This window comes from Mastigoproctus giganteus, chromosome 2 (assembly GCF_048544385.1).
Source record: "Mastigoproctus giganteus isolate SK-2022 chromosome 2, ASM4854438v1, whole genome shotgun sequence".
NCBI classification, from domain to species: Eukaryota; Metazoa; Arthropoda; class Arachnida; order Uropygi; family Thelyphonidae; genus Mastigoproctus; species Mastigoproctus giganteus.
The window spans coordinates 217,101,093-217,124,831 of record NC_143576.1 but is presented as its reverse complement, the minus strand read 5'-3'; the positions used below and the strand labels follow the sequence as shown (position 1 = coordinate 217,124,831).

The following is a 23,739-nucleotide window of genomic DNA, read 5'->3' as shown; positions in this document are numbered from 1 at the left end:
TTAACATTGACAAATGTAAAGTACTGCATATGGGAAGGAGTAACCCCAGTGTAACATATCAACTGTATGGTACTACACTGATGGTGGTGGAGAACGAAAAGGACCTGGGGGTAATTGTGCAATCAGATATGAAGTTTTCTAGCAGGGATAAGGGTGTGATTATCTCATTGTATAAGGCAATGATCCAGGCCACACCTTGAGTACTGTATACAGGTCTGGAGGCCTCATTTTAAGAAGGATGTAGAGTTGCTGGAACGAGTACAGAGAAGAGCAACAAGATTAGTGAATGGAACAAAGGGTTTCTCTTACAAAGAAAGGCTTAAGTTTTGCAAATTACAATGTCTGGAGACTAGGCACATGCGAGGTGATTTGATTGAGGTGTAAAAAAAAAGGTAAAGTGCAGCCATTATCAACTCACTGCAGGATGGAAGCCTCCTCAACAATTCATGCTGAGGGAAATGGACCATAATCTGCCACTCTGGTCCAGTGCGAGTTGGCAGATTGACCGTATTCAGCAGTCAGAGGCTTGAACCCCAGTATACTCAAAGAGCGTGTGCTACTGCACTCCTGCTCCTGACCACTTGGCCTTAAATGGTTTGAGCATGCTCAATACTGATGGGATTCTTCCTCCTGCTCAGAATAATCGCCTGAGAGAGAATAAATTCAAATTGAGGAAAGACAGTTGTAGGATAGATGTGCGGTATTTGCCTTTAGCCAGCAGGTGGTTGATTGTGGGAACAAACTTCCATCTGTCGTTGTAGAAGTTGATAGCTTAAATAGATTCAAAGCAGAACTAGACAAACATTTGGAGTGAATGGATGCGTGAAATGAGAAAGTTTTTTTTTTTTTTTTTTGGCCGATGCTGTATAAGCTTGCTTTCTTGTATCATATGCCCTTTACTAATGCTAATGCTCTGCCTGGTTCTATCAAAGTTCAGTTCCTTCCCTCAAATACAACCCGAGTGATCCAGCCTATGGATCAAAATACTATTGCCAAGTTTAAGAATAAATACCACAAGCTAACTTTTAGGCAATGCTGTCATCTTACTGATGGTAAAGACAAGCCCACTGTCAAAGAATTCTTGAAATTATTTTATTACATTAAAGATGCCATAAAGTATGTGTTGCATAAGCTTGGCAGTATATGAGCACTAAATGTCTGGCATCAGGACGGAAAACTTTGTAGTTTGACATTTCTGCAGATTTTGAGGAATTTCAGCCATAAGAAGAGGAAGAAACAGAAATAAGAAATTCTGCAGTTTGGTCTGTGGGTAACAGCTGAAGGATGAGCTTGTGGGCTCTCAGCCTTCTGACCCTGACTGTGGAAGAAATAGAAGCCATTGAAGCTGTTGTGTCTGAATCAGAGGACGTTTCTCAACCTGAATTAACAATGGAGAATATTAAAAAAGTCATTACAGTAGCAGAGCAATTAAAGACAGTTCTTGGAGAAATAGATTTACTCCAGGATAGGGTTTCAAGTTGGCCAATTTTGTTGATGCTGCAATGGAATCTTACATGGTTATTTTGCATGAACTTGTAAAACCCAAGCAGCCCAAGTTGGATTCCTATTAGCCGAGCATTCTGGTCCCTTGCCAAAGCTATTGGCTGCAACTTTTGCCCAGCTCTGCTCCCACCTCTATCCAAACCAGATGGTTCTGTTGTCACTTCAGCCAAGGATAAAGCTGACCTGCTAGCATCCCATTTTTCTTCCAACTCATATATTAATGATCTTGGTAAAACACCTCCCACCATTCCCAACACGCTCCATTCAATGCCTCCTGTGGTCTTCCGTCAAAAGGATGTCAGAAGGATTTTGACGAATCTTGATGCTAAAAAAGCTCCAGGTCCCGGTGGTATTTCTCCACTTGTTCTCAAAACCTGTGCTCCTGAACTTACTCCTATTCTTTGCTGCCTTTTTTCACTTTCTTATTCCAAAAGTGTTTTTCCTTCTGCTTGGAAATTTGCCCATATCCAGCCAGTTCCTAAAAAGGATGACAAATCTCTCCCATCCAATTATCGTCCCATTGCAATTACTTCTACTCTTTCTAAAGTAATGGAGAAATCAATTAACTGCCAACTCATAAACTACCTAGAAACCTTCCGTCTGATCAACGATCGCCAGTATGGATTCCATCAGTGTCGATCCACTGGTGATGTTCTGGCTTATGTTACCCATTTATGCACTAATTCAATGGAAAGGTTCGGTGAAACACAAGTACTTGCTCTTGACATCTCAAAGGCTTTCGATCGTGTTTGGCATAAAGGTCTTCTAAACAAGCTTTCATCTTATGGTTTGCCAACTGTTTTTAGTAATTGGTTATCCAGTTTTCTTTCTGATCGCTCACTGAGGGTGATGGTACATGGCTCTCTGTCTTCTAACTTCTCCACTGATGCTGGTGTCCCCCAAGGTTCAGTTCTTTCCCCCACTCTTTTCCTCTTGTATATTAATGACCTTCTTCCATTGACTGGAAATCCTATCTATAGTTTTTCCGATGATAGCACATTGCATTCCACTTTCCATTTTGAGAAACCTTGCCCTGTTCAATCAGCTTCAACTTGTTGAAAATCTGCTACCAATTCCTTAACTGCCGATCTTCAGGTAATTCTCCAGTGGGGCAAGGACAATTTAGTTGATTTCAAACCTTCTGAAACTCAGTCGTGTCTCATATCTCACAAAAATGATCCTTCTGCTCCTATGCTTATCTTTAGTGACACTCCAGTTTCTAGGCAAAATGATATAACTCTTTTGTGGATTACCCTGACTTCTAATCTCTCTTGGCACAAGCACATTACAAATATTGTTTCCTCTGCATCTAAAAAACTTGGTTTTCTCTTTCACTCTCGGCATTACTTTTCTTCCAAACAGCTGCTCACTCTGTATAAATCGCAAATCCGCCCTGCCATGGAATATTGTTCCCACATCTGTGGTGGTGCCCCCAAAACCTCTCTCAGGCTTCTTGATTCCATTCAGAAGAGGGCAGTTAGGTTAATTAATGATTCATCTCTAACAGGGTCTCTCCACTCGCTGTCTCATAGATGTACTGTTTCTACTGCATTCCTCCTACAGATACTTCCATGGGCACTGTTCTTCTGAATTGTCTTCTATAATTCTCGCTCTCTTTTTCAAAACAGTCCGAACACGTGCTGCCACCAGCCAACATCCATTTACTGTCCAACTTCAAACTCACAGAACCAACTTTTCATCTTCCTTGTTTATTCATTCAACTGCCATTTTATGGAACAACCTTCCTTCATACGTATTTTCTGAAAATTACAATCTACAGAAGTTCAAGTCCAATGTCAACAAATATCTTCTTTCGTCTTCTCAACCTCCAACCCAAGCACGGTAGTTAATCTCCTTAGTTGAGGCATTACTGTGTACTGTATTTCACTCAAAAATGACTCAAGTTGACTGTGTAATGGTTATTCCAGGAATTCTGCCCCAGCTGATAGCTTTTGCAGTAGCTGTTGGCCCTTAGATCTTGTCAAAGCTTGATAATAATTATCAAGAGCAATTAATCAAGTGCCTCAGCACAAAACAATATTAACAGTGCAATAATGAGTATATGATGTAATACTGCATATTTAGCTCTTACCTGAAAACTTTTTTTGGCAGTGTTATTGTTAAGATGAAGATTGTTGATGCTTTTAAACTAAAGAAACAATGGGGAACAACTTATTGACAAGAGAGCAACTGTGTGGACAAATTTTAAATTTAGAAAGTGTAAAATTTTAAATCTAAGCTGTAAATCAGTTTGACTTTGGATACTTTGAAAGTAAAAAAAAAAAATCCATTAAAAAAGATCTCTGCATAAAATTACCTCGGCATAAAAAAAACTAAATAAGTTAATGGCCAGCACATGTTACACGAAACATCCTGTATATATAATTGCATGGACATTTTGTGAATTAGGCAATGCAGTCAAAAAAAATCATAGCAAATGATATTTATTACAATTATAAATAACAAAGATATGATATTATTGTCATTATAAATAAAAAAAAAAATTGGCATCAACCTCCAAGCAATAGGTATTAAGCATAAGTGATTTTACTATTTTTCCTACTTGAATGTGTATTTCTTCTCATTTGCATGCTATAAATAATTTGGTATTATTTTTAACTAGTTATTGCAAAATTTTGTCATTTATTGCTACCTGGGGAACATGGTGATTAAGCTATATACTTTCCCTGTACCTGTGTTTGCACAGTACTTTGTTCTGTATACTGATGTTTTCTTGGACCATGTCAATTGAACACTCCAGTAGTAAATGAAAAATAAAATTCCCTGTTTATACTTAGTGATTCACAGTTTATGTGTAGAATTCTGAATGAAATTTTTCATAATTTATCCACTTTCTGAACTCTTCCTATAAACATGTGTGCTAATTATTAATAATTTTTTATTAAAGCAGTAGTATCATTGTAATGGAATTTATAGCATTGATTCCAAAATGTACAAATTCACTAATTATTAAACAATATTTAAAATGCCTGAGTAATGTAATCTCTTTACATACCTTGACTGCTTGTAAATTATGTAGTGGAAGGATAAAGAGATTACACAAAGAGAATAATTACTCCTAAATAATTGTCAAAACTGTATTGTTTTTTTTTTTTTTTTTTTTGTTTGTTTTAGATACATTTGAGCAGACCAGATTGGAGGTTAACCTTTTCTGGAATATGTATGTATATATGTTTTTCATGTGTGAATCTCGAAAAGTATGTACATATACATACATTTTTCAAGGTCATTTCAAGTACACTTCCGATAATGTTCATTTATGTACAAATCGTCTGAATCTTCCAAATATTGCTGCCATCTCTTATCTGTGGTTCATAGTAATGCCAGGCAAAGTTTATAATAGATGGCAGAATGAAAATAGCTTTTAAAATCACAAAAATGTTTTCTGATTTTTGTTTAAATATTCATTTGATATTTGGTAATAATTTCACTAATGTTGGGCAGCCAAGTGAAAATAAGAACAAATATATATAAGTATAATATTTAAAACCATTTATATACAAATTTTTAATTCTTCTTCCTTTCCCATAAGCATACTGTTTGTTGAGTTTAGGATTGATCATCTTTTCATCTTCTTAGGAATAGTAGTGGCAAATGATGCAAGAAAACAAGCTTATATGGCATCATTCAAACAAAAAAAAAAAATTCCCACATCGCTTGTCCATTCCACCCAATTGTTTGTCTAGTTTTTCCTTGAATTTATTCAAACTACCCAATTCCAAAATAACACATGGAAGTTTACTTCAACAATTGACTATATGCTGACTAAAGGCAAACTTCGGCACATCTTTTTTGCAACCATCCTTCCTCGTTTTGAATTTGACTCTACGTGTATAATCTGAGCAAGAAGAAGAATTCCATTAGCATTGAGCATGCTCAGTCCATTCAACGTGTTAAACACCCAATTAGATCACCCTTCAGATGCCTAGTCTCCAGATATTACCATTCGCAGGACTGAAACCTTTCTTGGTAGGCACCTGTTTGTTCCTCTCTCCAATCTCATTGCCCATCTCTGCACCCATTCCAGCAGATCCACATTCTTCCTAAAATGAGGTCTTCAGACCTGTCTGCAGTACTCAAGATGCTGCTTTACCATTGCCTTATATGGGATAGTCACCTCCTTTTCTATACTAACAAAATTCCTGTATATCATTAACAAAACCTTATGAGCTGTCTTGGAAACCTATCTGCACTTGCTCAGTTAATTTTTCACTACCCTGAGTGTAGTACCACGTAGTTGGTACATTAATATGGGATTACTGCTGTCCATATGCAGTACCTTGCAGTTGTTGAACTTCAATTTTCATATCCCAGCCCATCTGACTAATTTTTCTAGATGTTGTTGCAGTAACATACCTTGATTATTGTCATTAATCATCCTGATATGCCTTCATCAGTGTGCCAATAAATATCGAAAACAACAGTGGGCACAGCACTGAACCTGGAGAATTCCACTAAAAACATTTATCCATGAAGAGCCACCCCATTAATAACCACTCTCTGTCTTCTCCCACTCTGCCATCCCTTTATCCATAGCAGTAATTTGCTTTTAATGCCACACTGCTCCAATTTGTACAGCAATCTTTTATATGCAACAGTATCAAAAACTTTCTTGAAATCCAAGTATATGACATCAAAATTATTTGTTACATCCAGTCCCATTGTTACTGCATCATAGCATCCAATCAAATTGGCTAGACAAGATTGCCCCTTAACAAATTGCTTTGACTGCAGTATAACTGCACTCCTGTCTAGATGACCATTTGAAAGCCACGATATGGTCCTGGTAGCCTGTGTGTCTTAAAACTCCATCACAACAACAACCTGTCTAGGTGGTCCTGCATTACTTTTTTAACATGTCACTGTTATTTTCTATGCAACAGAAGTTAGGCTAACAGGTCTATTCTTCTTGTGTTCCTCTACTTTGTTTATGGGTCTCCAGTTCTTTAATATTTTTGTCCACTTTTGTTACCCATCTATCTGTATGTTTTACCCATTTTTGTTTTCTATTATTAGGTTAGGTTGTTATTAGGTTGTATTTTACAGTGCTCCTTGATTTCCTCAGTTTTGAATTGATTTCTTAATATATTTTTAGTTATTTTCCTTAGTGTTTTCATTTCTATAGTTTCATTTATTTGTTTATTTTTGCTCTTGTGTACTTCTTGTCTCAGCTGCAATATGATATTGAAGGTCTTACTGTAGTGTTATATATTTTAACTCTGGCCTTCTGATGGATTAATGTTTGTTTTATTCCAAATTATACTATTAGCAATTCCGAAAGATGCCTATTAGGAATGCAACCAGAAGTTGCAGAAGTGTAAAGTGCTATTTTATTTTGGTTTTTTTATTTAGGAGCATTAGCAACTAAGGTTATATTTCTCTGGTATATGCGGTGGTCTTTCCCTGACCTTTCCACATCCTCCGTATTTGGTGGTAACGGGCTCGAACCCCGGTCTAATCAAGAAGCGTGTGCTACGCACTGCTGCTCCTTCCCACCTGGCTACGAAGGCGCCGTGTAAAGTGTGTTTAGGGTCAAATGGCACCAGGGGTTTCCCCATCTCTGCATGGTATATATTGTCTTGTGATACAGAACGCTGTAAAGGCCAGAGATTTAAAAAAAGTATATGAGATTTAAAATTGTTTAAATTTAGCTGCCAGACCCCTGCTGAGGCCCAACAAAGTTTTTTTTTTTTTTTTTTTTATGTAAACCCCAAACACGAGCAGTGTTAGAACCTATAGTACTCAGTACCGTGCTTGGGTTGGAGGTTGAGAAGACGAAAGAAGATATTTGTTGACATTGGACTTGAACTTCTGTAGACTGTAATTTTCAGGAAATACGTATGAAGGAAGGTTGTTCCATAAAACGGCAGTTGAATGAATAAACGAGGAAGATGAAAAGTTGGTTCTGTGAGTTTGAAGTTGGACAGTAAATGGATGTTGGCTGGTGGCGGCACGTGTTCGGACTGTTTTGAAAGAGAGAGCAGGCATTATAGAAGCTAATTCAGAATAACAGTGCCCATGGAAGTATCTGTAGGAGGAATGCAGTAGAAACAGTACATCTATGAGACAGCGAGTGGAGAGACCCTGTTAGAGATGAATCATTAATTAACCTAACTGCCCTCTTCTGAATGGAATCAAGAAGCCTGAGAGAGGTTTTGGGGGCACCACCCCAGATGTGGGAACAATATTCCATGGCAGGGCGGATTTGCGATTTATACAGAGTGAGCAGCTGTTTGGAAGAAAAGTAACACCGAGAGCGAAAGAGAAAACCAAGTTTTTTAGATGCAGAAGAAGCAATATTTGTAATGTGCTTGTGCCAAGAGAGATTAGAAGTCAGGGTAATCCCCAAAAGAGATATATCATTTTGCCTAGAAATCGGAGTGTCACAAAAGATAAGCATAGGAGCAGAAGCATCCTTTTTGCGAGATATAAGAAAAGACTGAGTTTTAGAAGGGTTGAAATCAACTAAGTTGTCTTTGCCCCACTGGAGATTGGCATTTAAGGAATTCATAGCAGATTTTAGAAAAGTTGAAGCTGATTGTGCAGGACCAGGTTTCTCAAAATGGAAAGTGGAATGCAATGTGCTATCATCGGCAAAACTATGGATAGGATTTCCAGTCAATGGAAGAAGGTCATTAATATACAAGAGGAAAAGAGTGGGGGAAAGAACTGAACCTTGGGGGACACCAGCATTAGTGGAGAAGTTAGAAGACAGAGAGCCATCTATCATCACCCTCAGTGAGCAATCAGAGAGAAAACTGGATAACCAATTACTAAAAACAGTTCGCAAACCATAAGATGGAAGCTTGTTTAGAAGACCTTTATGCCAAACACGACCGAAAGCCTTTGAGATGTCAAGAGCAACTACTTGTGTTTCACTGAACCTTTCCATTGAATTAGTCCATAAATGGGTAACATAAGCCAGAACATCACCAGTGGATCGACACTGACGGAATCCATACTGGCGATCGTTGATCCGATTGAAGGTTTCTAGGTAGTTTAGAATTTGGCAGTTAATTGATTTCTCCATTACTTTAGAAAGAGTAGAAGTAATTGCAATGGGACGATAATTGGATGGGAGGGTGTCACCCTTTTTAGGAACTGGCTGGCTATGAGCAAATTTCCAAGCAGAAGGAAAAACACTTTTGGAATAAGAAAGTGAAAAAAGGCAGCAAAGAATAGGAGTAAGTTCAGGAGCACAGGTTTTGAGAACAAGTGGAGAAATACCACCGGGACCTGGAGCTTTCTTAGCATCAAGATTCGTCAAAATCCTTCTGACATCTTTTTGACTGAAGACCACAGGAGGCATTGAATGGAGCATGTTGGGAATAGTGGGAGGTGTTTTACCAAGATCGTTAATGCATGGGTTGAAAGAAAAATGGGATGCTAGCAGGCCAGCTTTATCCTTGGCTGAAGTGACAACAGAACCATCTGGTTTGGACAGGGGTGGGAGCAGAGATGGGCAAAAGTTGCAGCCAATAGCTTTGGCAAGAGACCAGAATGCTCGGCTACCATTAGGGCAAGAAGCAAGTTTTCTACTCTTAGCCTATTCAAACTCTAGTTTGGACTGGTTAATAACTGCTTTACAATTGTTGCGAGCTTTGGTGTATGCAGAAAATGAAACTGAAGAATTAGAAACAAGCCAATTATGATATGCAACATTCTTCTCTTGAACAGCCTTAGCACATTTATTGGAAAACCAAGGTTTAGATAAAAGACGGGATTTTAAAGTGGTGTGTGGGATAAAGGATTCCATTCCTGCAAGAATAATTTCACTGACACGATCTGAGCAAACGCTGACATCAGAACTTTTGAAACAGTAATTCGACCAAGCAAAGGAAGAAAAGAAATCTCGCAGGTCATCCCATTTTGCATTCTTGTAATGCCAAAGAACACGAGGATGGGAATAGCCATGAGATAAAGGTTCCATTGGAGAAGAGACAATCACCAAGTTGTGATCTGAAGTGCGTAAAGGACCTCTCACTTCGACCGTGTACTTAGAAGGGTTGTTTGTGAGAAAAAGATCAAGCGTGATTGATCTTTTTCTCACAAAGGATTAGGATTGTCCGGTATTCTTGTAGGTAAATGAACAATCTGTGCAAGATCATTAGTAATTGCAAAAGCCTCAGCATCTCGACCAGCTGGGTCGGTGTGACTAGAAAACGGAAACCAGCTGGAGTTGTGAACATTAAAATAACCAAGGAAAATTACCTCACTGTTAGGAAAGTTGTACTGGAGAAAGTCAAGTTGCAAAGAGAGGAAGTCAAAGAGCTCCAAGTGATTAGTGGAATTGGGAGAACGGTAGAGACAACAGATGAATTTGACACAATGAGGTAGAGAGATTTTAAGCCAGAGAAGATCAAAGAGAGGAGATTCCAAATTGCCAAGTCTCTGACAGGGAATATCAGAACGGACATATGCACAAGTACCACCTTTGAGGCGAAAAGAATCATACAACGAATAATTTGGGCATCTTAGATGAGCAGTAGTTGAATCAACCGATAACTGAGATTCTCTCAGAAAAAGTACATGGGTTTGGCAGACTGCAAGTGGAAATGGACATCGTTGAGATTAGAATTGAGACCACTTATATTTGTGAAATGAATTAGGAAGTTCTTGGGAGGTTTAGATCTTTTCACAGATAAGCTTGCTCTATTAGTTTGACAATTCATGGTGTATTCAATAGTAAGAAAAAGTGGGTGGGACATGCTGTATGAAGTAATGAAATTTTTGGATATGGCGTACACATGGTAAGAATATACCCAGATCCTTGACATAACGTGGCCTCGACAGTGCTCCCTGCATACACACTACTCGGACTCCCTCCAGTCACTATCTGGCAGAGTAGTAGGGAGCAAGATTATACCCTAGCTGATCCAGAAGCCTCCTAGAGAGTTACCAATAGGTTCGGTCCGGTGTACTAACTAGCGGCCGGCCTGCATACACCATTTTAGAGCTGTACCCTCGAAATGTAAGGAATATTGTTTCTCACCACGATGTTCATCATAACCTCAAAAGTTATCAATCATCCTGCATGATGGAAGAGATGGGGAAGGGTTGACCGGAACTTAGGTGTAGAGACTAAACATGGGTTTCACCACTTCAAGCCTCCAATAAGCAAAGTGGTGGTATTGCACCGGTTGATGAGAGTCATCTACCATCTAGTACTGCCTGGTAACATAGAGGCGCGCCGTTCCTCCATGTGGTATGGGCGGCATACCTCGACCCCTGCTTACGTTAGTTCACACCTGGATGGTCACCCACCATGTACTTGTGCATGGAGGTTATACCCAGGATTACTAACAGTCCCACCATCGTGAAGGTGCAAGTAGAGGATTTGGCTGTCACAGACTGTCCGGACTTTGCTGAAATTGGGTCCACTTGACTTGAGTATCACCCGAATATCAGTTCCATCAGCGTTTTAGACTCCCAGGTAGCAAGTACAGCTTGTCTGGCATATCTGAGAGAATGTCTGTGATAACCTAACGGACCAAAGTGTTGAAATATGTGTATACATTGTCTCCTTGACTCTGTATAAACATTTTTCAACACTTTGTCACTTAGCATTAGTAGAGGCATATGATGCAAGAAGGGAATCTTATACAGCATCAGCCAAAAAAAAATAAAAAAAATTCCCATTTCACCCATCCTCATTCCAGTAGAAGCAGTGTAAGAATCACTTTCACCTCTGCCTGTAGCTACTGTTAATCTGTTAGTATGTGAATTTCCCCCCCTCCCCTCCCCACAATCTAGCAGTTTTCTGACCCACCTAACAATGCCTTGATAGCATCAGCAAATATTCTTGCACCCTTTTTTGTTTAAGTATATTCCATCCCTGTAAAAACAGTCTCTTCTCTTAACAAGCACAGACCATGCTGAGAAAAATTCTACCCCATGAGCCTTGCTGAATCTCTTCAGGGCCAAATTGATTGACAAGACTTATCAAAAACTCTCTCCTCTCTTGTCTTGGCAGGATTGCAAATACTTTGAAATTTAATCCTAACTCACGGCTTTTTTTTATGTTGACCTGTACTTATTAAGTAAGTCCACAGATCTCCTACTCTTAATGTCATTAGTGCCAATGTGTACAATAATATCACCTTTTTTGTGCCCTTAAAAATATCTGTCCTACAACGTCATAAACTTTTACCCTGGCTGGCATACCCTGGTCCTATTCCACCTATCCTTTTTGCACAATGTATTTCCTGGCTCTCTGTCAATTGAGTCTCTGACAATAACTAGCTCCTGTAGGACCGGCACGTTCTGCCTTGAAGATTGCCGCTGCGTTGTCTGATGCACAAGAGTGAGCTCCAGTGTTGAGTTCGGCAGCTGAGAGTTTGATGCCCCCCCCCCCCTCATTTTAATTCCTTTGAGGGTATCTCCCCTACTCTTCAAACTTTCATAGATGCCCATCAGAACACTGCATTGGCACCTAATATCTTCACACTCTCTGCACCTAGCACAAACATCCTCCTTGACTAGATAATGTCCTGTTCTAGAAATCCACAAACATTTCACAAGTTGCACATTTTTTAGACTGTGATGCATTGGAGAATCGACCCCTTCAGTTCTTTCCTGAGCCTCAGCACTCCTGTTGGTTTGCTGCTCTAGTTTAGGGCATGATTTCCATTTAAATACAATTTAATCGGTTAATATTGAAAATTACTTCAAAGGGGATCCAACTGAATAGCCAGTAAACTTCATGGTTTCCCAGATATTAGGTCAGTCGTCCATTCTTTTTTGATCATACCATAAATTTGAAATCTTATTTTTCCAGTTTTAGCAGTTAAACAAGGAGTTTTTGTCTATGCTAAGTGTGAGATGGAAAATTAATGATTACTTCACTTTGTAATGAAATTAGCCAAATTTCATTACAAAGTAATGAAATTTGGCTAATTTGGCTAACAATTTACAAGTTGTTAGTGAAACAGGTTTTTTTATTATTACTAGAAAACCCAGCATGTTAAGCAGGTAGTTTGCTTATATGCAACTTAATTGTTTTGTTGAATTTCCATATTGAGAAAATGACAAGGAAATCCAGGAAACTTAGAAATCAGTTAATATTTTTGAAGATTAATGTTGACTAATGGTGCATACTGTTTTGGCAATGGTGGTGTTTGTTTTAATTTTTATGTTCTATGCAAGTGTATAGCTTGATGGCATCCAAACAGTGGTTTTCAGACATGGGGGGCATGCAACAAGTAGAGGACTCTTCTTGCTTCTTATGTGCCGTACGAATGAGTGTCATAGCAAAAAAATGTAGACCCAAAAAAGTAGCAAAAAAGATTGGGGTAACACTGGTATAGTCATTTCATTTAGAGAAGTTGAAAATAAAATGTTTATTTATTATTATTTTTTTTAATAGGATGCAAAATTCAATACTACAAATAAAGTTATGTGCTAAACAGTACACACATTTGGCTCTTTTGAAAGGGTCAGTTTAATTAACTTTAGTGATGGTAAAAGAATTTTCTTTTAGCTTAGCCGTCACTCATTAATTTTGAGAGAGAATTATTAGAAACTTTCTTTTTTCTATAGCACTTTTAGGAGAGAAGCCGGCATATATGCAATTGTGTATTAAGCAGACTGCATACAGACATACAAATGTCCTCTTCCAATGGGGAAAGAATATTTTACAAGCATCAATTGTCAAACAACTTTGTGCAGTTCACACTCAAAGATATACAGATTTTTCCCCAATTTATACAGATGGTTCTAAATTTAATTCAAATGTTGGAGCAGCTGGAGTGTTTCCGAATACCATTATTTCAGCTGCAGTGTTTCTGAATACCCTTCCATCTGAATTCACTATCTTCTCAGCTGAATTATATGTAATTAAATTAGCTTTAGAAAATCTCTGTTCTGATTGTTCTGTAAAATCTGTTATTTACACTGATTCCCTCAGCTCAGTCGTGACATTATATAATTCCTCAGATAAAGTTGACCCTGTTCTAGATGAAATTAGAAGCTTATTACTGTAAATTGAAGAATGCCATCAACCTGCTGATAAAGCTGCAAAAAATCCAACCACCTTAGATTTAACCATTATCACTGTTCCAGCAACGGACTATGTACTAATCATTCATGCTGCATGCTTATCAGAATGAACAGCACTATGGCGCTCTCAAACTAATAATAAACTCTTTCAGTTTAAACTGGATCCGAAAATTTGGTGCTCAAGTGTCTGTACATCAAGATGAAACGCAGTCCTTTCAAGAGCAAGAATAAGTTATACTCATCTGACCCACCTTCATTTACTCGGAGGAGATGAACCACCACAGTGTCCACATTGTTCTATAAATCTGACTGTTAAACACATTGACTGCCCCTACTCTAAACAAGACAGAACTTCAACCCTGATATCACTGGTTAATCTTCATAAAGCAATAACTCTAGAGAATCTCATTGGTGACAAGGCAAATATTTCTGAATTTTTCAACTTCCTGAAGCAAACTGGAGTTTTTCATCATTTCTGATTTCAGATTTTTCTGACTTTACGAAAATTAATAATAAATTAATAGGCACATTATAGCCAAGGCTGCTTATTCGCCATCAAACCCCCACAACAGCAACGTCAGACAAGTGTATAGATTTTTTAATTTTTTTTTTTAAATTAAGCGATCCTAAAACAAGCATATTTTAAAAGTGGTGTTAGAAATTCAAAATTATATTTTGTGGATTAACTCAAGACTTGGAGGCATCTGCAAGAGTCTAGAGGGGAATTTTTATCAAAGTGGTCTGCACTTATAGGTAGAAGGAATCTATTTTATAGAAATGGTATTAATTTGAGCAAAGATGGTGCAAGGATTTTTGCCAATATCATTGAGGATACCTCATGGGGGTTCAGGAAAACTACTAGTTAGGGGAGAGAATGATGATAAAGAGCTGCAGTAATCTGATGATATAGGTCAAAATAATGCTTGTGCTCACCTCAAGAATTCTCATTTGTTGCCATAACAGCCGATGTTGGCAAGATGTTTTGAGGGTAGCAACGTTTCAAATAAGTGGGATGAGAAAGATAGGAAAACAAGCCTAAATAACATCAAGGGGTGTGTCAGAGTAGTAAACTATAGAATAATACTTAATCTTAACTGTGTCTACAGTAATGTCAAGAGTGTTGTCAATAAAATGGCTGAATTTGGACTCCTGGTTAGGACAACTAATGCTGACATAATAAGGCTAACAGAAACATGGTGCCACCCAGAAATTGGGGATAATGAGTTCCACTATGGAACATATAATCTATTTAGGGAAGTTAGGAGGGGTGGTGGTGTCATGCTTCTTATCAAAAGCAGCCTAAGCATTAAAAGAGCTTTTGCTGAGTCTCAAGCAAAGGTTTAACTAATGAGAGTGGGAGTAACCCACTCTCACTATTTATACCTTTGCATCTCACAAGGAGAAGAAGGCGCCTCCGTAGCCAGGTGGGAAGGAGCAGCAGTGCGTAGCACACGCTTCTTGATTGGACCGGGGTTCGAGCCCGTCACCACCAAGTACGGAGCATGCGGAAAGGTCAGGGAATGACCACCGCACCGGAGCAATATGGCCTTAGTTGCTAATGCTCTTAAAAACCAAATAACAAATAACAACAAGGAGAAGATATGTGAAGAATATGACAAGACTCTTTACATGCAAATGGAATGGGCAAGAAATTGTGAGTGTCTTATTCTGGGTGCCTTCAATATGCCGCAGATTGATTGGAATAAGTGGAAGGGAAACTCACTTTGGAAAAAAGTTTTTCTAAATGAGCTAGATGATTATTATTTAGCATTTGCATTAGTAGAGGCATATGATGCAAGAAAGCAAGCTTATACAGCATCACTCAAAAAAAAAAAAAAACCCAACCCTTCCTATTTCACCCATCCATTCGCTCCAAATGTTTGTCTAGTGCTGCCTTAAATTTATTTAAACTGTCAACTTCTACAATGACAGATGGAAGTTTGTTCCAGCAATCAACCACCCGCTGGCTAAAGGCAAATGTCCGCACATCCATTCTACAACTGTCTTTCCTCAATTTGAATTTATGTCCTTTCAGGTGATTAATCTTGGCAAGTGAAAGAATTCCATCAGCATTGAGCATGCTCAAACCATTCAAGGTCTTATAAACCTCATTTAGATCACCTTGCAGGTGCCTAGTCTCAGGGCACTGTAATTTGCAAAACATAAGCCTTTCTTTGTAAAAGCAATCCTTTGTTTCCATTCACTAATCTTGTTGTCTTTTTCTGTACTCGTTCCATCAGCTCTACATCCTTCCTAAAAGGAGCCCTCCACACCTGTATACAGTACTCAAGGTGTGGCCTGACTATTGCCTTATACAAGTGGATAATCACCTCCTTTTCCCTGTTAGAAAAATTCCTGTATATAATTGACAAGACACCATGAGCTACTCTTGCAGACTGTCTGCACTGCTCAGAAAACTTCATATTTGACTACACAATTACCTCCAGGTCCTTTTCATTCTCTACCACCCTCAGTGTAGTATCACACAGTTGATACGTTACTTTGGGGTTACTGCTGCCTATGTGCAGTACTTTACATTTGTCAATGTTAAACTTCAGTTGCCACCTCTCAGCCCATCTGCTCAACTTTTCTAGATCCTGGTATAGTAGCGTACTGTCATTAGTGTCATTAACAACCCTACCAAGCTTCCTATCGTCTGTAAACTTAGACATTAAGCCTGATATACCTTTATCAATAGCATTGATAAATACAGAAAACAAAAATGGACCCAACACTGATCCCTTGGAAACACCACTAATAACATTAGTCCATGAAGAGCAGTGTCCATTGATTATCACTCTGTCTTCTCCCACTCAACCATCCCTTTTTCCATAGCAGCAATTTGCTCCCAATGCCACACTGCTCTAATTTGTACAGCAGTCTTCCCTGTGCAATAGTATCAAAAGTCTTCCTAAGATCCAAGTTTATTATTATTATTAGCCATATGGTGCAAGAAAGCCTAAGGCTTTTGCTGCACCAGCCAAAAAAAAAATTCTGAGTTACCCTGAGAGAGAGAGTAGAAGGGAATCACCAAGGAGAAGAATGGTGATATCCAGCTCAGGACCCTGGGTGTGCCAATTCCATACTCACCTGATATGAGCTCCTGGGGTTTAAGTGTATGATATCAAAATTATTCTTTGCATACAGGTCCTCTGTGACCACATCATAGTATCCAATGAAATTGCTCAGACAAGACTTCCCCTTAACAAACCCATGCTGAGTGTGAACTCTAACTGAAGTCTTGTCTAGATGATCCTGCAGTGCTTCTTTAACCAGTACCTCCATTAATTTCCCCAGGACAGAAGTTAAACTAACAGATCAGTAATTACTTGTCACCCTTTGATCCTCTTTTGTGAATTGGGGTCACATTTGCACATCTCCAGTTCATGGATACCTTCCCTGAATCCAAGGAAGCTCTCATAATTATGGCTAAGGGTTTGCATACTTTCCTTGCTGCCTCCTTTAATATAACTGGATAGATCACATCCACCCTAGGTGCCTTTCTTATGTTTATCTTCAACAATTTCTTCCCACTTTACTCTCAGTTATTACAAAATCATTTAGCTCACTGCCAGAGTTTAATACTCCTCTGGCATTCCCCTTCCTGAATAACTCCTCATGTGTACCAGCATGTCACGAGATTAATACTGGGGATGAGAGTATTCTTAACCTTATTATTACTCATGAATTAGTTGGCATAAAAGGGATTAAATTACAAGAACCATTGGCAGGTAGTGATCACACAGTTGTTACTTGAAAGGTGTTACTGTGATTAAAGGTAAAGACAAGGACTTTTACAGTTTAAGGTGCTATATAGTATCTATTAATTGGGTGGATTGCAGAGTGAGGGCAAATACACTTGAATTATGGAATAGTTTTAAATCAAAAATTACAAGCCATGAACAAATATATGCCATTAAGAAAATATTGCAGGAGGAGGATGCTGAAGTGGATCAATGTGGAGCTGGCTGGTGAAGTAGAGCAGAAAAGGTAGCATGGGACAGTTACAGAGAGATGAAAAGTACTGAAGCTTACAGCAGCTACAATTTGATTTGTAATACAGGTAACCCTCGTATAACATGGTAGTTTGGTTCCTACAAAATCTCGTGTAATGCAAAACTGTTATACAGGACTATTAACCAGTACAAAAAAGGGGGGTTACATTCCAAAAGCAAACAAAAATACACCATTTTTTTTATAACTATCGGAAACTTAATTTTTATAATAGTAATAAATTAATATTTTAACTTTATTTTTTTATAATAGTAGTAACTTAATTAGTAATAACTGAACAAATGTCTTACCTTACAAACTGTGATACTTATATGTCAGATAATGTACGTTCATTTAATTAAAGAACACGACATGCACAAGTTGCAACAAACACGATATGCACAAGTGAGATATGGAGTACTGAGTTTCTGAGCATTTGTTTATGTTTTTTATATGACCGCTATTTCATGGAAGGAGAAACACATTTCACCATAATCATAATAACGCGAAAACCCACAGAATTCCGGCTATCGTTACTATAGCAAATGCAGGAAGATCGAGTTTACTACCTGTTTATAATTAGATGCACTAACAGAAAAGACCAACGAACTGGAAACTGCAAATTGTTTTATGGTCGTGACCTCCAGAAATGTGCTTTAGAAAAATACCATGAAGGCAATAACAACTAGTGAGTCAACAGCAGGGATTTGCAAAAAGGAATGGAAACGTTGAAAATTACATCTAACATAATAGCATGGTTTTCCCAGAACACAAAAGCCTAAAAATACCGTGTTATGTGAGATTTACCGCAATTCTCAAACCATATTAAAGCGAAACCTTGTTGTAAGAGTACTGTGTTCTGTGAGGATTGCCGCAATTTATCAATCATGTTACAGTTACAGCGAAACCGTGTTGTAGAAGTACCATGCTATACGGGGGTTATCTGTATTGCCATAGATATGTTAGAGAGGCCAAGGCTGCATATGAGATAGCACTGGCTAAGAGAGAAAAGTATGGGGATACTTTGTATGTGAATACAAGGAAGAAAAAATTTAATCATATCAGACCCTTGTGCACTGGGTGTGAGAAAGTTTTAGACAACCTGGCTGATGTGGATAAATTGAACAGGTATTTTGCATCTGTATTTACTGTAGAAAGACCCTTATGCTGAGAAGAGGCTGAGTCATATGAAATTGGTGATTTTGATATTACAGATGATTGTTTATTAGAAAAAGTTTAGCGCCTAAAGGCCAGTAAGGCTTCTGGAGTTGATGGCCTATACCCACTAATTTTGAGCGAGGTGCTGGGGTGGTGTATTGAACTATTGAAGTTAATTATGAGTGAATCTTTGGACTTGGGAAAGATTCCTTTGGATCAGAGAAGTACCAATATCACCAATACATGAAGGTGGGTGTAAAAACGAAGTTGGTAACTAGACTGGTAGTTTGACTTCTGTGGTAGGGTAAATCTTAGAAGCAATTAATAGTGCAATCCAAGACATTTAGATAGATATGGCATTCTGAATAATAACATGGCGTTGTTAAGGGAAAATTGTTTAACTAACTTAGTAAGCTATTTTGACACAATTACTCATGAGCTGGATGTAGGAAACAATTTCAGCATAGTTTATTTGGATTTTAGCAAGGCATTTGAATCAGTCCCTCATGAAACGTTATTGTATAAGCTAGAACATGTTGAGATTACTGGAAAAATTCTAAGATAGATTGCTGAGTAGCTGCAGGGCAGATGACAGAGGGTTGTGATTAATGGATATTCTTCAGATTGGTGTAAAGTCAGAAGTGGGATCCCCTAAGGATTTTCATAAACGACATCAACAGTGAAATAAAATGCTTGATGTCAAAATTTGCAGACAACGTAAAGATCAGAAGAGTTGTTAATGATCAGTACTGAACAGCATTCCTTCAGAATGACTCAGACAGGCTGGAAGAATGATCAGAAAAGTGGCAGCTATGTTTAAATGCAGCAAAATGCAAGTTCTTACACTTAACAAATAGCAACCCCAAAATAAATTATACACTTGGTGGGGTTGAATTAAAAACAGTATGGGAAGAAAGGGATCTGGTAGTTATAACATGGCAGATATGAAGTTTTCTGAGCAGTCTAAACATAGTCAAAATAACCCATGGAGTCCTATTGATGATTTATCAAACTTTATTCTGTAGAGATATGGAGGTCATAGTCCCACTGTATAAGGCAGTTGTAAGACCACATTTGGAATAATGTGTTCTTGTATGGTGATATTGGCAAAAGGGGTAACCATATGAGGAAAGACTCCAAATATGTGAGCTACAGAGCTTGGCAATTGAGGTTTTTAAGACCCCGAGAGGGGTTAGTAAAATGAACGAAGGTGGAATTGTCACTGTTATAGAGAATTCCAGAACTTGGGCATAAAATGAAATTACAGGGGTAGAGGTTTAGACTAGATTGTAGGAAGTTTTCTTTTAGCCAACAAGTCATTGATTGCTGGAACAGGTTGCTTTCACAGTTAGTTGAGGCTGACAGTTTGGCTAAATTCAAAGGTCAAGTGGATATGTGAAGAGGGAAGCAAATAGTTTGTATTTTTATATCTAGTTGTGGGGTTTTTTTTTTCCCTTGCCAGTGCAGCAAAATCCTGGGCTTCCTTGCACTATATACTATTACTGTTACTATATTACTATAATGTAACTAATGCTACATAGCCTCAGAGAAATTATCAAAAGTTTGGAGGACTTTGACTGTCCTCTTCTTACATGTGTTTTTGTGGGCTACAGGATTTAAACTGCTCATTTGCTATAATGTTAACTGCAGAACAAACTTTTACTTTCATGGTGAGTTGCCCTGGTAAGCACTATTTTCAAACTAATATAGCCTTGCCAAAAAGCTTTCAAATTAAAAAAAAAAACAATTGTAAAGACAAAGTTTGTTTTGCATTAATTAAGCAGTTCAAACCCTACTGGCTGTAAAAACATGTGAGGACAGGATAGTCCTTCAAACTTCTGATAATGGTTAGAAATATTTTTGTTTCTTGATCAGAAAGTTTTATTATTTAAAAAAAATTAAAATATTAATTTGGAGGTCTGCAGGTAAAGCCAGTAACCAAAAGTGATCTGAAGGCAAAAAACTTTGGATAACACTGGTGTAGTCATTTCATTTAGAAGTTGAAGATAAAATGTTTGTTTTTTTAAGAAGTTGCAAAGTTATATGTTAACATAGTACACACATTTGGCTCTTTTGAAAGAGCCTACCATTACTAATTTTTAATTAAAATTAAAAATTAGTAATGGTAAAAGAATTTTCTTTATTTTTCCAGCATTAGATGTTTCTTGGTTGCGAGAAAGTAAAATTGAGTTGCACCTGTCATTATTATTCAATGTTGTTTTACTTCAGGAATTAAGGCAGTTATGAAAACTGTCTTTATCAATCTGCATTGTTAATACAGGGGGGTCCCTGGTATTCAATATCCGAGTCCCCACAGTTACAAGGATATTTGAAAATTAAAGAATTGAAGCTTTTTTCCTTGAGAAAATGACCAACCACTTGAATATTTTTTGTGAGAACAGTTTTCTTCATGATTGTGCAACAAATGTTAAGCGTGAAGTTAAAGACATAATTAAATGCTACGACACAATTTTATCTGAAAAATATGACAAAAAAAAAACACGACAACTCTGGATTCATTCTTTATTCGTACAACTGAAAAATAGTGTAACTTCAATAAATTTTACTTAACCTTACGTCGACCAGGCTAGCCAGGTGGGTAAAGTGCCTACCTAGCAACCTAAAGGTTGTGGGTTCGAATCCCGCCTCGGGCTTGGATCAGAGTAAATGCAAAAACTTTGGGAGGTGCATTATGGCCACAGAAGCCGATGTGCCAACAACTAACAAAAAAAAAAAAAAACTTAACCTACATTGTGTAACATATTATAATAAAAAATGTCTAATAAAATAATTTTCTAATTTTTCAGTTCCTTCATCCATTTTTTACTATGTACAAGTACATAATAAACATTACTAGATAATATCGGTGTAGATACACCATATCTACTCATCCTTCACAACGAGTTGCCTATATGTTGCACTACCTCAAATAAGTAAGGCTTCACTTGCAATACCAGGGTACCTGGCCACCCACCAATGAAAAGCCAACTGGCTTTGAAACGGTGCTGTCTGGGTGGTGGCGCCCACCGAGAATAAGTAGCAATAGTCTTTTCTATTGCTACTTACTTATGAAGCATTACTTACATGTGAAGCGCTACTTATTAGAGGTAGTGCAATACATGGGCAACTCATTGTGAAGGATGAGCACAATATGAGATATAGATGAAATGATGCTTTTCACACTACTACCATAGTTTTTCTTTAAGAGTTGTTTATGGTGTATCTACACCGATATTATATAGATATAGAATCTTAAACTCTTAAAATGTTATGCCTAGTTGCATTTAGTTTTATTTAAATAATAAACATTATGAAAATTGGTCCTCGTTTTAAGTGGAATTTTCTGGAACCAATTATCCTCAGATAACGAGGATCCCCTGTAATTTGAAAGCTATTCATAATGTTCCATTTAGTGTTTCCATGAAGGTTTTTCAGAGTTTAGTATGGATTAGCCTTTGTGTGGAACTGAATAATTGTAAATATTTATATTAAACACCTTGTATTATATGTAGTTTTATCTCTAAAATATCTGTGCATCTATTTTTGAGTGATTAGAAGCAGAGCATTACTACCAGGCAAGAAATTTCTTTTGAACCTTCTTGGACTAATATTATTAGTGGAGTTTCCCAGGGTTCGGCACTGGGTCCATTGTTGTTTTCAATATTTATCAATGATATTTATGGCGGTATATCAGGCATCCGTAGCCGAGTGAGCGGGAGTGCAGTAACACACGCTCTTTGAGTAGACCGGGGTTCAAGCCCCTGCCTGCTGAATACGGTCGATCTGCCAACCCGCACTGGACCAGCGTGGCAGATTATGGTCCATTTCCCTCAGCATGAATTGTTGAGGAGGCTTCCACCCTGCAGTGGGTTGATAATGGCTGCACTTTACTTTTTTTTTTTTATCAGACTTAATGTCTAAGTTTGCAGATGATACAAAGGTTGGCAGGGTGGTTAATGACAGTCATCAGAGTGAGCTACCACAACAAGATCTAGGAAAATTATGGGCTGAGAAATGGTAGTTGAAGTTTAACAATGACAAATTCGAGGTACTGCACATAGGTAGTGGTAACCCCAGAATAGCTTACCAACTGTGTGGCACTACACTTAGGGTAATGGAGAATGAAAAACACCTAGGGGTATAATCTGATTGTTACAGTCGGACATGAAATTCTCTGAGCAGTGCAGCCATGCTGTTAGGACAGCTCATGGGATTTTGTCAGTGATATATAGAAACTTTGCTAACAGGGATAAGGAGGTGATTATCCATTTCTATTTGGCCTGCACCTTGATTACTGTATATAGATCTTGGAGGCTTCACTTTAGGAAGAATGTAGATAAGGTGCAGAGGGCAACCAGATTGGTGAAGGGAACAAAAGAATGCTCTTTCATAGAAAAGCTTCGGTTCTGAAAATTGCAGCATCTGAAGACTAGGCACCTACAGGGAGATCTGATTGAGGTGTTTAAAGCCTTGATTGGATTGAGTAAGCTGAATGTTAATGGTATTCTTCCATTTGCTGAGACTACACACATGAGGGGGTATAAACTCAAGTTGAGGAAGGATGGTTTTATGATAGATGTGTGGAAGTTTGCCTTCAGTCAGAAGGTGGTTGCTTGATGGAACAGGCTTTATCTTTTGTTGTGGAGGTGGATCAGTTGAATAAATTCAAGGGAGAACTAAAAAGATTTGGAGATGGGTGAACTTTTTTTTTTTTTTTTTTTTTTTGGCTGCTGCTATTGTTTGCTTTCTTGCATCATTTGCCATTACTACTACAATAAACACATTCCTCTGCTTGTGGTGGTAGTACAAAGTACAAAAAAAAATCCTTATTTTGTTCAATTTTGGTCCTAGTCAGTCTAGTACACAGTAATAAAAAAAAAGTTTGTTTGACACATCCTTTCATTTTGGCATACTTTGTTGTGATATTTGAAAGCCTGATCTATTGGTTATGAATTCTTAAAAACTACCTGGAATAATTAAAAAATATTTAAAGTCATTATACATGTCAGGCATAGCCTCTTTCTGTGTATTTGTTACTTATTGCATAAATTTCACACTTCACCACAA

The 23,739-nt window shown here is 37.9% G+C and overlaps 1 protein-coding gene across 1 annotated transcript in view; it reads left to right on the top strand.

The window, feature by feature from the left end:
• Nucleotides 1–23,739, top strand: part of LOC150090092 (putative E3 ubiquitin-protein ligase makorin-1) — a 196,940-nt gene that overhangs the window by 24,130 nt on the left and 149,071 nt on the right. The window contains exon 2 of the mRNA XM_090368966.1: nt 4,639–4,684. Within this exon, the coding sequence (XP_090225092.1) occupies nt 4,683–4,684 (2 nt within the window). The 5' untranslated portion in view covers nt 4,639–4,682. The remainder of the gene's footprint in view (nt 1–4,638; nt 4,685–23,739) is intronic.